Source organism: Pseudorasbora parva, chromosome 23, assembly GCF_024679245.1.
Source record: "Pseudorasbora parva isolate DD20220531a chromosome 23, ASM2467924v1, whole genome shotgun sequence".
Lineage (NCBI taxonomy): Eukaryota > Metazoa > Chordata > Actinopteri > Cypriniformes > Gobionidae > Pseudorasbora > Pseudorasbora parva.
Genome location: NC_090194.1, coordinates 7,307,033 through 7,324,023, shown reverse-complemented (window position 1 = coordinate 7,324,023; position 16,991 = coordinate 7,307,033). Strand labels below are relative to the sequence as shown.

At 36.2% G+C, this 16,991-nt stretch overlaps 1 protein-coding gene across 3 annotated transcripts in view; it reads left to right on the top strand.

Annotated features, from left to right (window-relative positions):
- The window catches only part of frem2a (FRAS1 related extracellular matrix 2a), an 87,697-nt gene that overhangs the window by 17,964 nt on the left and 52,742 nt on the right, over positions 1–16,991 (top strand). For all 3 annotated transcript variants that reach the window (XM_067433485.1, XM_067433484.1, XM_067433486.1), the window contains exons 3-4: positions 7,379–7,525; positions 13,779–14,009. In XM_067433485.1, coding sequence (XP_067289586.1) covers positions 7,379–7,525; positions 13,779–14,009 — 378 coding nt within the window. The remainder of the gene's footprint in view (positions 1–7,378; positions 7,526–13,778; positions 14,010–16,991) is intronic.

The window sequence follows — 16,991 nt, the reverse complement described above, 5'->3', positions numbered from 1 at the left end:
TGTTTAACTAAGTTTTGGGAGTGTGGAGCTCCTGAGGATTTACTGGTGTTGATGCTTTTGGCATAGCGCTAATAAAAAAAATGAATTGTGCTTTAAAGCACACTCTACTCTTCTCATTCATTCTCATGTTCTGATTTCCCCCCCAGCCCTGTTAATATAAGACCTTTATGAATCACTATAGTAGTTTGTAAGTAGCCTCAGGGGTCATCTCCATTTGACTTCTGTCAGTTTTTTTCCAGTCTCAGGAGGATTGAGAGTGTATCTGATGAATTATTTGTGAGCTCTATTTTTAGATGTTTTTCAGTTCTTTAAAGTTTCTGGATAGAGTAAAGCTTCTCATGCACCAGATACTGATTAGCTTTTAATGAGCTATTCTGAGTGAATGTCAGCTGTTGTGCTGTCGTGTATTTCTAGGAAACACTGTCTGAACTATCCGCCTTTGAAACACTACTGTTTAATAAAATCGTTAGGAGCTTTTTGTGTGAGAAGCTTCATTGAGACTGACAGTATCAGGGTTTGGACAACTCCACAGGGCTTCAAAGCAACTGTCAGTGTGTTTTTTAGAGACAAAGCTAATGAGAGCATATTATTGTTCCGCTAACAAATACAAACTAATTTTATATTCACATGTGTGATGCTATCCTTTTAGACTAAATCGCTTGTTTTCTCTTTTCACATGAGTTGTCTTCTTATTTATTTAGATTTTTCTTCTTTTTGGTGGCCTCTACTGAGGCAAGAATCAATATTACTGTTTCGTATACTTGGTTGACATTTTTCAAACAATATTAAACTTATTTATGCTGCATTTTTGTTATTATTATTCTTACTACATTATTATTTTATTTGTCCCAGCACTTGGCATATAAAATCAAATGCCAAATCAAAGGTGTGTGTGAAGCAGCCCCTGCAAATGAGTGGAATCATGCTAGGAAAATGTAGCCTGAGAAGCCAGACCCACATCAAGATGTTTGGTCTGGAAACTCACCATTGACAGGGCTCAGTCTGAGAGGCGGAATAAACGGTCGCCTTTCAAACTCCCTCTCCACGCGATTGGATAGAGCTACAACCAACCAGAGCAATGTGAAGCGGAGCTAGTTGATAGACTTTCACTGTATCCGGTCGGCAAAACTCCGAACACATCTTCCTTTTTTAACAATGACTTCAGTGCCGTTCTTTTTTCTTTTCTCAAAAAAAATCTTAACTCCAAGTCTTCCAGAGTCGCGGCCAAAGCCGCTTCGAAAGACCTCTGGTCTCCAGCTTCGTTGTTTACAAGTAGCACGCAACTCTGATGTTAAGCCACGCCCACCAACTCTATAAATGATGTGATAGGCCTAACCAGAGTTTGGTTTTTCCAGCTCAGTAGTCTATTGAGAATTGCTAGACTACACTCGCGGCAAATTAGATTTGCTGCCGTTAGGGTGTGTCTAGATTTCTAGGCTAAGGAAGCTGTAATTTTATTTTATTTTCTTAGCCCTCTTTTATTAACATCCATTTTGCCTAAACATCGATAAATCGTTTTTTGTTTTTAGCATAGTCATAGAGTAGATGACTGTCAGCAGCTATACTGTGTGGTACTTATTTAAATCCTGCTGGATTATTTGGTTATATGATTGACAAAAGTTTTGCACCCTTAAAATCGGTAGAGGACACGATTTTACAGCGGACACGATTTTCACAGGCAAACATCATTTTTTTTTAGAAAATGTAAAAATCCATTTTTGTTTTTCTTTCTAGCAACTGATGGTGTTGTGTTTGCTCAGCTCATTGACCTGAATGATCACTAACCCACAGAATAATGGAGTCCTTGAGCCTTGAGCTGATAGCTTTTTCTTTACTCGCAAATGGTCTTTGCAGACATTTAAACCACATCCTATAAATCACTTCTTCCCTAAACTGATTGAAGATGACAAGATGAAATAAAGTGTCAATGCTGCTTGGATAATGTGCCGCATTAATACCTCTGTGTTGACTGCAGAAATGATGGGAGCAATGTTTTTTGCCTGTTTAATTTTATCTACTCACAGTAGTATAATAAGAAACATAAAATTGTCACTTGTTAATATGTGACTATTGGAATCTTTGCTATATTGTTGCCTTTCTGACACACACACACACACACACACACACACACACACACACACACACACACACACACACACACACACACACACACACACACACACACACACACACACACACACACACACACACAGACACAGACACACACAGACACACACATACATATATCTATCAAAAGTGGTCCAGTGTAGGAGTAAGGGTGAACCATGCGACTGGTTCATGGGCAGCCATGGCTCATTGATACATGTGGGGAGTGCTGGCTACCGTAGCTCACATTGCTCAAGGAGGTAATGCTGGTTCTGGTAGAAAGGTGTCACACCTTCAGGGTTGTATTGGAGGGCTGTTTTGGCAGCAAATGGGGTGCCAACACAATATTAGGAAGGTGGTCATAATGTTAATTCTGGTCAGTATATGTATGTATCTTTAGCAAAAGGCAGATTTGAATCTTGGGTCGATTTGCATCAAACCTTCAAACCATGTACTTTACCCCTACTCTATTGTCACTCTGTGTCTTCCGTAAATTTGGCTGGCCCAACCAGACCTTTAGTGGAAAAGGCAGCCTATTTGCACTTAATATACATAACATTACTATGTGAAGACAAGCGGAGAGTATAAAATTAAAAAGATTCACAAATTAAAAGATTTATGATCTTCAAAAGATCAAAATTTAGCTAGCAAGCGAACATGTGAATATTAAAGGGTTAGTTCACCCAAAAATGAAATTTATGTCATTAACTCCTCACCCTAATGTTGTTCCACACCCGTAAGACCTCCGTTTATCTTCGGAACACAGTTTAAGATATTTTATATTTAGTCCACACTATATTGTCCATGTCCAGAAAGGGAATAAAAACATAATCAAAGTAGTCAATCTGCTGATTCATGACCGTTTGAATCTTTATTTGAGGTTTGAAAACAAACGCGGAAGAGAAGACAATGCTGAATAAAGTCGTAGTTTTTGCTATTTTTGGACCAAAATGTATTTGCGATGCTTCAAGAGATTCTAATTAACGAACTAATGTTACATATGGACTACTTTGATGATGTTTTTATTCCCTTTCTGGACATGGACAGTATAGTGTGCATACACTTAGATACACTCTCGGACTAAATATAAAATATCTTAAACTGTGTTCCGAAGATGAACGGAGGTCTTACGGGTGTGGAACAACATTAGGGTGAGTCATTTCACTCGTTTCATTTTTGGGTGAGCTAACCCTTTAACAGCGTAAACATGAATTAAACATGCAGCCATAATATCATTAAGTTAATAAATTAAATGTATCAGCAATCATAAATCAAAGAAGAAATGTATTCGATATCTGTATATTATTATATATTAAATATATATTATTATAACTAGGTAATGAGGATCATTCAGTTGCTTTGTGTAAGTTTCAGGTGCATGTCCACTGTGACAGACATCATCTAAAAATTTTTTAAATAATCCAAAAATCAAAATGTTATTTTTAATCTATTTATTTGTATGATACAGCTGCAAATAAGTATTTGAACACCTGTCTATCAGCTAGAATTCTGACCTTCAAAGACCTGTTAGTCTGCCTTTAAAATGTCCACCTCCACTCCATGTATTATCCTAAATTAGATGCACCTGTTTGAGGTCATTAGCTGCATAAAGACACCTGTCCACCCCATACAATCAGTTAAAAAGCTGTACAAAGACACTAGAGACAAAATTGTATACCTCCACAAAGCTGGAAATGGCTATGGGGAAATTGCCAAGCAGCTTGGTGAAAAAAGGTCCACTGTTGGAGCAATCATTAGAAAATGGAGGAAACTAAACATGACTGTCAATCTCCTTTGGACTGGGGCTCCATGCAAGATCTCACCTCATGGGGTCTCAATGATCCTAAGAAAGGTGAGAAATCAGCCCAGAACTACACGGGATGAGCTGGTCAATGACCTGAAAAGAGCTGGGCCCACTGTTTCCAAGGTTACTGTTGGTAATACACTAAGACGTCATGGTTTGAAATCATGCATGGCACGGAAGGTTCCCCTGCTTAAACCAGGCCCGTCTTAAGTTTGCCAATGACCATTTGGATGATCCAGAGGAGTCATGGGAGAAAGGTCATGTGGTCAGATGAGACCAAAATAGAACTTTTTGGTCATAATTCCACTAAACGTGTTTGGAGGAAGAAGAATGATGAGTATCATCCCAAGAGCACTATCCCTACTGTGAAGATTGGGGGTGGTAGCATCATGCTTTTGGGGTGTTTTTCTGCACATGGGACAGGGCGACTGCACTGTATTTAGAAAAGGATGACATGTAGGGCCATGTATTGTGAGATTTTGGGGACCAACCTCCTTCCCTCAGTTAGAGCATTGAAGATGGATCGAGGCTGGGTCTTCCAACATGACAATGACCCAAAGCACATAGCCAGGATAACCAAGGAGTGGCTCTGTAAGAAGCATATCAAGGTTCTGGCATGACCTAGCCAGTCTCCAGACCTAAACCGAATAGAGAATCTTTGGAGGGAGCTCAAACTCCGTGTTTCTCAGCGACAGGCCAGAAACCTAACTGATCTAGAGAAGATCTGTGTGGAGGAGTGGGCCAAAATCCCTCCTGCAGTGTGTGCAAACCTGGTGAAAAACTACAGGAAACGTTTAACCTCTGTAATTGCAAACTAAGTCTACTGTACCAAATATCAACATTGATTTCCTCAGGTGTGCAAATACTTATTTGCAGCTGTGTCATACAAATAAATAGTTAAAAAAACATATATTGTCATTTCTGGATTTTTTTTAATAGATTATGTCTGTCACAGTGGACATGCATCTACGATGACAATTTCAGACCCCTCCATGATTTCTAAGTGGGAGAACTTGCAAAATAGCAGGGTGTTCAAATACTTATTTTCTTCTCTGTGTATATATATATATATATATATATATATATATATATATATATATATATATATATATATATATATATATATATATATAATATAAATATATATATATATATATATATATATATATATATATATATATATATATATATATATATATATATATATATATATATATATATCATAAGTGCACCCCAGGAAACATAAAATGATTTTAAAAAATATACAGTTCATGACCCCTTTAAATATTTATTTTAAAATGGTTCTTTTTAACGCTTACCTGCAATCCACATCTATATATGGAATCTAATTATGAATCATTAAGTCCTGACAGACCCTAGACTCCTAATTATGTGGACCACTATAATAATTCAATGATCCATGAGGCTTACGCTGATAATCTTCATGAAATGTCAAGTATAATCACTTTGCCGTGTGAAATGGTTTATTTTCCTGCATTCTGAATTTGAATATGCTGTATATCATCTGCCTAACAGTTATCATCTAGCAACCGTACGTCATTACAGACTAATATTGAGTTAGAAAAAGAGTGGCATTAGCAACATGTCAGTTTTTCCAGTCATGACTTCTCTCGGGCAAGGTTGGTGAGTAAGATATTAGGAGCCTGGGGTTAGCTCGAGGAAATCAAGTGAAACAAGCATGAAAAGTCATGAATATACATGGTGCAGCTCGTTGAGAAATTGGGAATGTGTCTCGGGTGTTTTCTGTGCACGTGAAGCGAATTATCAATATGCGTGCAAACTGCAATACATGATGTAAATATAGATTAGAGATGTAGTAGGTCTGTATGTATGTGATAAATTCACACAGATTTAATCCTAGGCTTCATAATGCATAAAGCCTACGCTCTTTGTTCTTGGGTATTCGCTCATTTTTAATGTATTGGAGGTGCAGACTGCCTTGGGAAGTGCAGTTCGACTGGGGCCAGGGTATCTTTTACAGTATATTTATTTTGTTATCACAACTTTTTATCTTTTGTCAAATCAACTTAGATAATTAATGTGATTCAGATAACCTAATTGTTTCAGTTTCTATTTATTAAACCAATCTTTAACTCAACATAATAAGGCAACCAGGTAACTTACTTTAAATTAAACCAACAATATTTTTTTACAGTGTGGCAATCATCACCTAAGTATCATGGTACCTGGTATCAGCTGGAAACAATAATTGCGAGATACACCAATAATTGTGAAACCAAGCATGTGGAGTGCCAAGTCAGCATGCACAAGATATAAATAATACATTATGTCTGTTCTGCACTGAACTCATTTCTTTTTCTGTTATTTGTAGCCATTATATTTAGTTTGCATGTGTAAAATACTGCTGATAAGACAATCTGGGATGTGTACCTGAGTGTAGAGACATTGTGGGTCATCAAAATATCAAGATTTTTATTTTGTGTTAAAACAAGATTATGCCATGCAGATCCTGTGCTATTTTATGCTAAAAAAAACAAACCCTGATGAAGTATGTTTTCCCAAATGGTTTACATGTAAAATGTAGCATATACGAGTTATTTCCCATGAACCCCTTAAGTAAACACAACTGGTGGTGTACACATTATGTTTAAATAATGATCTCTAATTAATCCCTTCTGAGTCCATTATGAGGGTCATATTCATAATGTATTACGAATGTGCACACAGAACTACACTGAACAGCTCTGCAGATTTCCACAGATTCATAATGATCTAAAGCATTACACGGCTCTACGTAGAGTAGACTAATATTATATTTTTTTAAATGTTTACACAAATATTTTATAGAGGAATGATTCCTAAAACCCATTTTTGAACTTTGCATTCTACTGTCGCAATCGCTATGTTTTTTTGGTATTTGGTAAATTCCTGAAATGATGTCTGTGGCTAACACAAGCTCAAGATATTTGAGTTTTATTCAGCAGCATAAAAAACATCAGTAATATACCATTTGTTATTTTTTTAAGTTAAGTTAACAAGCGGCTGAATGGGACTACAGAGGTTGTCTGTGACATTAAACATCATCACATAAACTCATCTACTTATTAGTCTGCGTTTACGGCCTCATTGGGCTCAAACGTTTACATTTGAGGCATTTACTGTAAATGATTAAAAGAGGTGTTGACGTCCTGCGACCGTAGTGTATCTAGTATATATCCTACACTTAACTTTTTACTTCTAGCAATTGTATTTAGGCTTCAGAATGTGTAAAAGTTGAGTTTTGTGAAGATTTTCTTCATGAGCAAATGTGTAAGAATCATAAATGCAGTTAGTCATCGCTTATTTTCTGCAGTAATCCAGGAGCCAATGGAAAAATCCTATTCATTTTAGTTGAGGGATCCAGCGTAATTGTAGGGTCGACTAACAAAATTCCTGCATCACAGCAGCGTTCGATTTCATTTCATAATCAAAATCTATTATTTTCAGGAGGGAACAAATTGAAGAACCAGCAGTTTCGTCTGAACTGGGCTTGGATTTCTCTGGAGAAGCCTGAATATGTGGTGGATGAGCAGGATAAAGTTCTCGAGGTGATCCTTAGACGTCGAGGTTTTCTGGGTGAAACGTCTTTTGTTGGTGAGTATTAGAGCACTGAATTCAGTTCAGTTCAATTCACATTCATCTCTATAACACTTTACACAATACATATTCTTTCAAAGCAGCTTTACAGAAAATGCTTGTGTCTCTATTGTAATTTAAAGTGTTTGTTATCAGAGGTGACTGTACATATACAAATACATATAAGTGTATATATTAAAAATCATGCAGTCAGCCAACAATGCATTAGTTTAAGGAAGAAACAATGAGCTCATTGTATTATTACAAGTTGTGAATATAATGATTACAATACATAAAAATTAGTGCTGTCAAATCGATTAATCATGATTAATTGCATCCAAAATTAAAAGTTTGTGTTTATATAATATATAGAGTGTGTGTGTACTGCATATAATTATATACACACTCATTCCTGATATATTTAAATAATATTTGCGTGTGGAAACTGTATATACATTTATATTCTTTATATTATACATAAATATAAATATTTTATATATAAATATAACAACTTTATGTTAAATATATACATGCACATGTATTTGTTTTTATACATACATGCATACATATACATACACATACACATACACATACACATACACATACACATACACATAATACACACATACATACACATACATACATACATACATACATACATGCATACATACACATACACATACACATACACATACACATACACATACACATACACATACACATACATACATACATACACATACACATACATACATACATACATACACATACATACATACATACATACATACACATACATACATACATACATACACATACATACATACATATACATACATATACATATACATACACATACACATACACATACACATACACATACACATACATACATACATACATATACATATACATATACATATACATATACATACACATACATACATATACATACATACACATACATACATATACATATACATACACATACATGCATACACATACAGTCTTGTTCAAAATAATAGCAGTACAATGTGACTAACCAGAATAATCAAGGTTTTTAGTATATTTTTTTATTGCTACGTGGCAAACAAGTTACCAGTAGGTTCAGTAGATTCTCAGAAAACAAATGAGACCCAGCATTCATGATATGCACGCTCTTAAGGCTGTGCAATTGGGCAATTAGTTGAAAGGGGTGTGTTCAAAAAAATAGCAGTGTCTACCTTTGACTGTACAAACTCAAAACTATTTTGTACAAACATTTTTTTTTTTCTGGGATTTAGCAATCCTGTGAATCACTAAACTAATATTTAGTTGTATGACCACAGTTTTTTAAAACTGCTTGACATCTGTGTGGCATGGAGTCAACCAACTTGTGGCACCTCTCAGCTGTTATTCCACTCCATGATTCTTTAACAACATTCCACAATTCATTCACATTTCTTGGTTTTGCTTCAGAAACAGCATTTTTGATATCACCCCACAAGTTCTCAATTGGATTAAGGTCTGGAGATTGGGCTGGCCACTCCATAACATTCATTTTGTTGGTTTGGAACCAAGACTTTGCCCGTTTACTAGTGTGTTTTGGGTCATTGTCTTGTTGAAACAACCATTTCAAGGGCATGTCCTCTTCAGCATAGGGCAACATGACCTCTTCAAGTATTTTAACATATGCAAACTGATCCATGATCCCTGGTATGCGATAAATAGGCCCAACACCATAGTAGGAGAAACATGCCCATATCATGATGCTTGCACCTCCATGCTTCACTGTCTTCACTGTGTACTGTGGCTTGAATTCAGAGTTTGGGGGTCGTCTCACAAACTGCCTGTGGCCCTTGGACCCAAAAAGAAAAATTTTACTCTCATCAGTCCACAAAATGTTCCTCCATTTCTCTTTAGGCCAGTTGATGTGTTCTTTGGCAAATTGTAACCTCTTCTGCACATGCCTTTTTTTTAACAGAGGGACTTTGCGGGGGATTCTTGAAAATAGATTAGCTTCACACAGACGTCTTCTAACTGTCACAGTACTTACAGGTAACTCCAGACTGTCTTTGATCATCCTGGAGGTGATCATTGGCTGAGCCTTTGCCATTCTGGTTATTCTTCTATCCATTTTGATGGTTGTCTTCCGTTTTCTTCCACGTCTCTCTGGTTTTGCTCTCCATTTTAAGGCATTGGAGATCATTTTAGCTGAACAGCCTATCATTTTTTGCACCTCTTTATAGGTTTTCCCCTCTCTAATCAACTTTTTAATCAAAGTACGCTGTTCTTCTGAACAATGTCTTGAACGACCCATTTTCCTCAGCTTTCAAATGCATGTTCAACAAGTGTTGGCTTCATCCTTAAATAGGGGCCACCTGATTCACACCTGTTTCTTCACAAAATTGATGACCTCAGTGATTGAATGCCACACTGCTATTTTTTTGAACACACCCCTTTCAACTAATTCAACTAATTGCCCAATTGCACAGCCTTAAGAGCGTGCATATCATGAATGCTGGGTCTCATTTGTTTTCTGACAATCTACTGAACCTACTGGTAACTTGTTTGCCACGTAGCAATAAAAAATATACTAAAAACCTTGATTATTCTGGTTAGTCAAATTGTACTGCTATTATTTTGAACAAGACTGTACATACATACATACATACATATACATACATACATATACATACATATACACATACATACATACATACACATACATACATATACATATACATATACATACATACATACATACATATACATAATTCTACACAGTACACACAAATATTTATATTGTGAAAAACTTTCATTTAGGATGTGATTTAATCACGATTAATTGATTTGACAGCACTAATTTTAGTATTGGTGGAGCATTTTTTTCTTACATTTTCAGTTCTCCATCACCTTTTTTTGCCGCAAAAACAAACTATTATCCAGAGTTGATTTACCTTGACAAGAAGTCACCAGTGCAAGTGCTAACAGTGAATCATTAGCATTCAATAGCATCTGTGTTCACAAGTGAGAGCTGTTATTACTTAAGCTTATCAATGGGAAGCTGTTAGAGATGTTTTTCTAAGTGGTTTTAGCTTCTTTGTGTCTGAGATGAAAGCCCTCGCTCTCTCTCTGACATCCGTACAACAGTCAGAATTTTTTTTTGAGCGTACACCTGCTTATCTTGCCCTGCACCGTGCTCAGCAAAGCCCCACATGTGGTCAGTATTCATGAAACCAAGAGCCTTTGTTCACGCTGCTTCGGATTTGTGGTTTGTGTGTTGGCTTTGAGGGATATTGAGGTTGAAAAGAGGGAACGTGAAAGTGGAGAGCAGAAGGAGAAGGAAGGGAGCCTATAGAAAATGGGTATGTGGTGTAAATAATGAGGTTCTATGCAGGTATATGAAAATGAGTGATCAAACAATCTCCTCTCTCACTTAATCAATCCACTCCTTCCTGCTTTTACTTACTATTTCTATTATGGATAACATCACTATACTCTTAGGGGCTGTTCTCACAGAACACATTTCTGCACTGCACTCTAACAACTGCTTATTTAAAAAAAAAAAAATAGTGCTGGATTGACGTCGAACATTGCGTTTGCATGAGAATAATCAGTTATTTAAACTGTGATTTAAATTAAATAGAAAGTGATCAAACAACACAAGTTTATCAGTGACTGATTTCTGGACTCCTGTGATAATCAACAAATCTCTTTTTTTTTTCATCGTGTTTGCACTGTTAGTCATGCTGAAAGCATTTTCAGCCTTTCACGACACAATCTAAATATAATGCTAAATCAACACTTTTGACAATTAGTTACCCTTGAGAACTGTAATAGTAAAAACTTGCTAAACATTTTCCTGTGAGTTCTGCGTGTAATACTTAGCAATTTCATATGCAAAGATGTCAGCCAATCACAGCATTGGGCGTTTATGTTGAAGTCTCACAGCAGACACGCCCCTTCAAACTGAACGTTCAAATCAGAGGCTAAAATCAGGGCAGGAAAAATGCCTTTTATTTCTAAATTATGACAATTTGATGTTTGAATTTTGATGTTATAAAACAATAACACAATGCATCCCATTACCACTTTAAACTCCCAAAACTTTTGTCCATACCACTTTATAAAGCATCATCTTGTGTAGTTGAGACAGCAATGTTGGTAATTTAAATTGAAATATACATTTTGTTACATTAAAACCTGGAACAACAGAATTTGCATTTAACTTTTGAAATGAACGTTGGCTTCCATATGGATATTCTTACAGTATACAAAAAATATTTTAATATACACTGCCATTCAAAAAATATGCGTTAAAATGATCAAAAGTGACAGGAAAGACATTTATATACCGTTACAAACTTTTTGTCTTTTCTTTTTTTAAAGAACCGCATTTATTTCAAATAATATTAAGCAGAACAACTGTTTTTAACATTGATAATGATTTTATTTTAAAATATATATTACAATAAAAAACTGTTATTTTGAATTGTAATAATATTTCACAATATTACTCTTTTCACTGTATAAGAGATAATATACAAAATATAATTGTTGTGTAACAAGAAACAACATTAGCGAGAGAAAATTGTCTGAATAAAATGTTGGGATGAACCATCATTCTAACAACAAAAGGGTGCTAGTGTTAGTAATGCTTGCAACCAGTGAAGAGGGTCTGAGATCAAGTTTCATCTGCCTCTGCTCTTTGGAGCCTGGAGCTCCGATCTCTGCCAAACATCATCCCCCCCTCAACAAAGCTTTCTACTTTTTTCACACCCGCCTGCCTCTGTCCTTTTCACTCCTTTCCTCACGGCTCACTGTGGCTGGCGTCCTATGCTGCTTGTTGTGGTTAGAATGGGCCCCCCTGTTGTTAGAGAAATGGAATTGAAAGTGAACCCTCTCTCTCTTATTTTCTTTTTATTGTATTCGCCTTGTATCTTTCAATCAATTTATGTTTTTCTGTGCTCTGTACTTTCTTGAAAGACTTTTTTTCATGGTTGGATGGAAACCTTTAATGGTCACTTAAGCGGCTTCGTTTCACGGCCCCTCTAGTGTAACTGGAAAAAGTCTTTTAATTACAGAAATCATATGCAGTTCTTTAGTCCTTATGTTTTTAATAACTTATATTTACTAGGACTGTTGGGGGGGGGGGGATAAATGTACCTAACAGTTGTGAGAAAAAAAAAAAAAATATATATATATATATATATATAATATACTGTATATAATGGTATGGTTACCCAGATAAAATACCCGTTCTAAAGAAACACAATATCAGTCATAATTTCTCCACTAAATATGATCCATGCATCAATAACTGCTCCAATCAGTGGTCATCTTTTCACAGCTTTTTGTTGTAATTATACATTTTTTGTCATAAATATTCTATTCTTAGACAATATTTTGAGTCAAATTTCTATATTAAAAGGGGATTAAATCTTTGCTCCCCAAAATAACATTTTAGATGAGAATGTGCAGAAAAAAAAAGAAAAAGAAAAAAAAGAATGTGTTAAACTGTAACAAAGCATGTCCTTTTTTGATGTGTCATGTTTCTACTGGGTCAGTATAAAAAATCGATATTTATTAGATCCCTAAATCTACAATCTTCTTCTACAGTTTTGCTTTTCTTGTCATGTTGTAGCTTAAAGGGTTAGTTCACCCAAAAATGAAATTGATGTCAATAATGACTCACCCTAATGTCGTTCCACACCCCAATCTTTTTTGGGTGAACTAACCCTTTAAGCGTTATGGATTGAAGAGCAGCGATCATCCAGCATTGATCTGAAAGACTGCGGTGATTTAATTCATCACATCTGTTTGGGAGGTTCTGGCAGACGGATCCCTGACAGTGTCTCTGCTTGATGTATCAGAGATCAAACGCTTCCGGGCAGGTTCACTTCAGGTTTTCCCACTGTGTGGGAATCCCATCACAGCTTCATACCTATGTTACAGTAGAGAGGAAGTTGAGTGTACATGCTGTACTTTAGTTCAACATGTTCCTTGATTTTGTTCCTACATCTTACCCCAAAGCACCAGACACTTGCAGACCTGTGGCTTTTTTAAACTTCTATACATAGTGCATCGATAATGCGTAGACGCCTGCGCTGTTGTGCGCGATCTTAATAAATCTGGGAAATGCAGACGTAGCTAATCCAAGCTCATAAATTTCATAATAGGCTTCTTTGAATAGATCATTCTCAAAGTCCTGAGTTGTGACACATCTGGAGGCCGGAGATATGAATCCAGAAAAAGTTTGTCAGAATTGTTGTTTTTGTGCTGTTTTAAGGGATTGGCACTCTGGATGGCAGTGCAGAGAAGGACAAGGATTTCCTGGGAAAATCCCAGAAGCAGGTACAATTTAACCCCGGCCAGACCACAGCCACATGGAGAGTGAGGGTTCTCTCTGATGGGAAATACGAGCAGTCCGAGACCTTCCAGATTGTCCTGACGGAGCCGGTGATGAGTGTTTTGGAGTCACCAGCAATAGCCACAGTTGAGATTGTGGATCCCGGTGATGGTGAGTCCAACAGAAGCTGACCAATATATTCTGATAAACATATTTACTAACGATTTATTTAGTTTTAGTTTCAAACCTAGCAGAATTATAAGCTGTAAATTAAACATTTTATTACAGCTGAAGTGTCTTTTCTGCACCACTGAGCATCACAGAACAGTAAAAACAAAGATTTGGAACAAAATGGTTTTCATTTTGGTATATTCTGAGCAGAAACTGTTTTTTTGTTTTTGTTTTTTTGTTTGTTTTTTTTTGTTCTCCCTCCAGTCTTCCGTGTCCTCCTTTATAAATATTAACCAGTTAAAATGAAATTAAAGGTCAGTTAATGTTATTTTTTAATGGGAGCTAAAATAAGCATTCTGATGTGATGAAAAGCCCAAAGGTGATATACAATCACTGTTCAAAAGTTTCTTGTTGCTTCGATTTAAAAAAAATGTCTCTTATGCTTACCACGGCTTTATTTATTTGATGCAGTATAAGCAGTAACATTGTGAATAAATAACTATTTTAAACTCGCATCATTGGTCGAGTCAGTATGCTACTCAAACAAGACAACTGTTTGACAGTGTTTAGACCTTTTTGGGGGGTAAATAAGCTGTAATCTTAAAAATGGCTTGATAGAACTTTAGTAATTAGAACTGAAACTTACCATCCATGTTTTGATTTGAGCAAGTCATAGATGAACACCAGCCAGTGAGATTGCCATTTGCACATTAGTTCTTCCCACTAGTGTTGTAGTACCATCGAGCGAAACAGTCTTAAGCCCATTTATTGAAGGGCTTGGTCTCGTTCTCAACCACATTTGTAGTAATCTTTTCTTGGTCTCAGACTTAGAGGACTCGTGATTTTGTTCAAAAATACTGCTGAGATAATACTATTATTATGGTAACACTTTATTTTAAGGTTCAGTTATTAATTATTAACTAGTTTCTTATTAGCATCCAAATTACTAGGATATTGGCTGTTTATTAGAACTTATAAAGCACTTATTAATGCCTTATTCTGCATGACCTTATTCTACATCCCTTAATCCTACCCGATACCTAAACTTAAATGCTACAAAAACTACCTTACTAACTATTAATAAGCAGTAAATTATGAGTTTATTGATGCAAAAGTCATAGTTAATAGTGAATATGTGTTCCCCATACTAAAGTGTTACCATTATTATTATTATCTGATTTATGTATTAACATTATTAATGTAATTGGATGTAAAACGTACTGCTTCAGATGCAATCAGTGACTGATTTCTAACTTGATTTATTTATGTGCCGCTTCAGAAATTAATAAGGGATTGTGTCAGAAATGTCACCAAAAATAATACAAATGCTCGCAAAATTCAAGATATTGTTGCTAAAAAGTACTTTTATCTGGATATTTGAATGTGAAATAATTGTTTTTACAATATGGACCTTGGTCATGTCTCAATCCCTCCAAGTCTCTCGCTCTCTTTCTCTCTTTGCGTGTGTGTGAGTAACAGTGCTCTCAGCAAAGCAAAAGCGAGTTGTGCGAGTTTGCGGTACATCAGATACAGGTACGCTGCGTGTGCGCTGAGCTGAATTGAAATAGTGAAGCGAAATGCTCAAGCGCTCAGCAAGTGAAAATATATCTATGCTAAACTTATACTTGGCCTCTAACACGCACAGGCGAGTAAAATCTAAGTGGCTAATGATAGACATTAGTGACAGTAAAGACATTTAGTGTTACAAAAGATTTAAAATAAACAGTTCTTGAACTTTTAGTCATCAAAACAACATAAAAATGTTAAAGGCCCACTGAAGTGCCTTGAAACGCGCCGCATTATTCAATGTGTTGACGTAATTTCCCCTGAAACAGATTCAGCTGTAAGCAGCTCCTCCCCTTTTTTAAAACAGCCAATAGCATTTCGTTATTATACAGTTTGAGTAGAGCCTTTCTGTTTGGTAAAGCCAGTTTTCTCTAACTGTTTATCATAATAATCTCCTCCATATCGCTTTGAAATGCAGCATTCTGTGCAGAATTCAAATGTGTCCGATGTTTGTTGTCTGCGCCGACTATGATATGATCCGGGCTGCGCTCTTGTGTCTGTAGTCTAACTTTAGACCAGAGCCCTTGGTGTGTGTGTGTGTGTGTGTGTGTGTGTGTGTGTGTGTGACCTGGTAATCACTACGTTATGGGGACAAAATGTCCCCACAAAAATGGCAATATCCGAAATCCTTGTCCTTGTGGGGACATTTTTAGGTCCCCATGAGGAAAACATCTTATAAATCACACAGAAGGAGTTTTTTTTGAGAAAGTAAAGATGCAGAATGTTTCCTGTGATGGGTAGGTTTAGGGGCAGGGGCAGTGTAAGGGGATAGGATGTCCAGTTTGTACAGTATGAAATCCATTACGCCTATGGAAAGTCCCCATTAAACATGAAAACATGACGTGTGTGTGTGTGTGTGTGTGTGTGTGTGTGTGTGTGTGTGTGTGTGTGTGTGTGTGTGTGTGTGTGTGTGTGTGTGTGTGTGTGTGTGTGTGTGTGTGTGTGTGTGTGTGTGTGTGTGTGCGTGTGTGCTGCTGCGGTGCATGAAACAGTGGTGGAATGTAACAGTACAAATACTTTGTTACTTTACTTAAGTACATTTTTCACGCATCTGTACTTTACTTAAGTAGAATCAATAGTGCATACTTTTTACTTTTACTTCGTTACATTTTGCAGCAAATATTTTACTTAACAGTTATGATCATTTTCTGATCAGTTTCAGGGCTCGAGATTAAGGTTTGTTCGGATAATTAATGGATAATAACAAGCTGATGTATGAACTGATGGTTGCACTGTTGACAATCGCGCAGCCTCTCGAGGAGAAATGGAAACAAACCAAAGCCGCTCGTACAGAGAAACGCAGTAACATACTGCAGTAAATATTCAAAATGTGAAGGTTTTTATATTTTATAACGTATAATAAAGTGAAAAAACATCACATGACATGACCAAGAGTGCTGTTTACCTGAATACCAT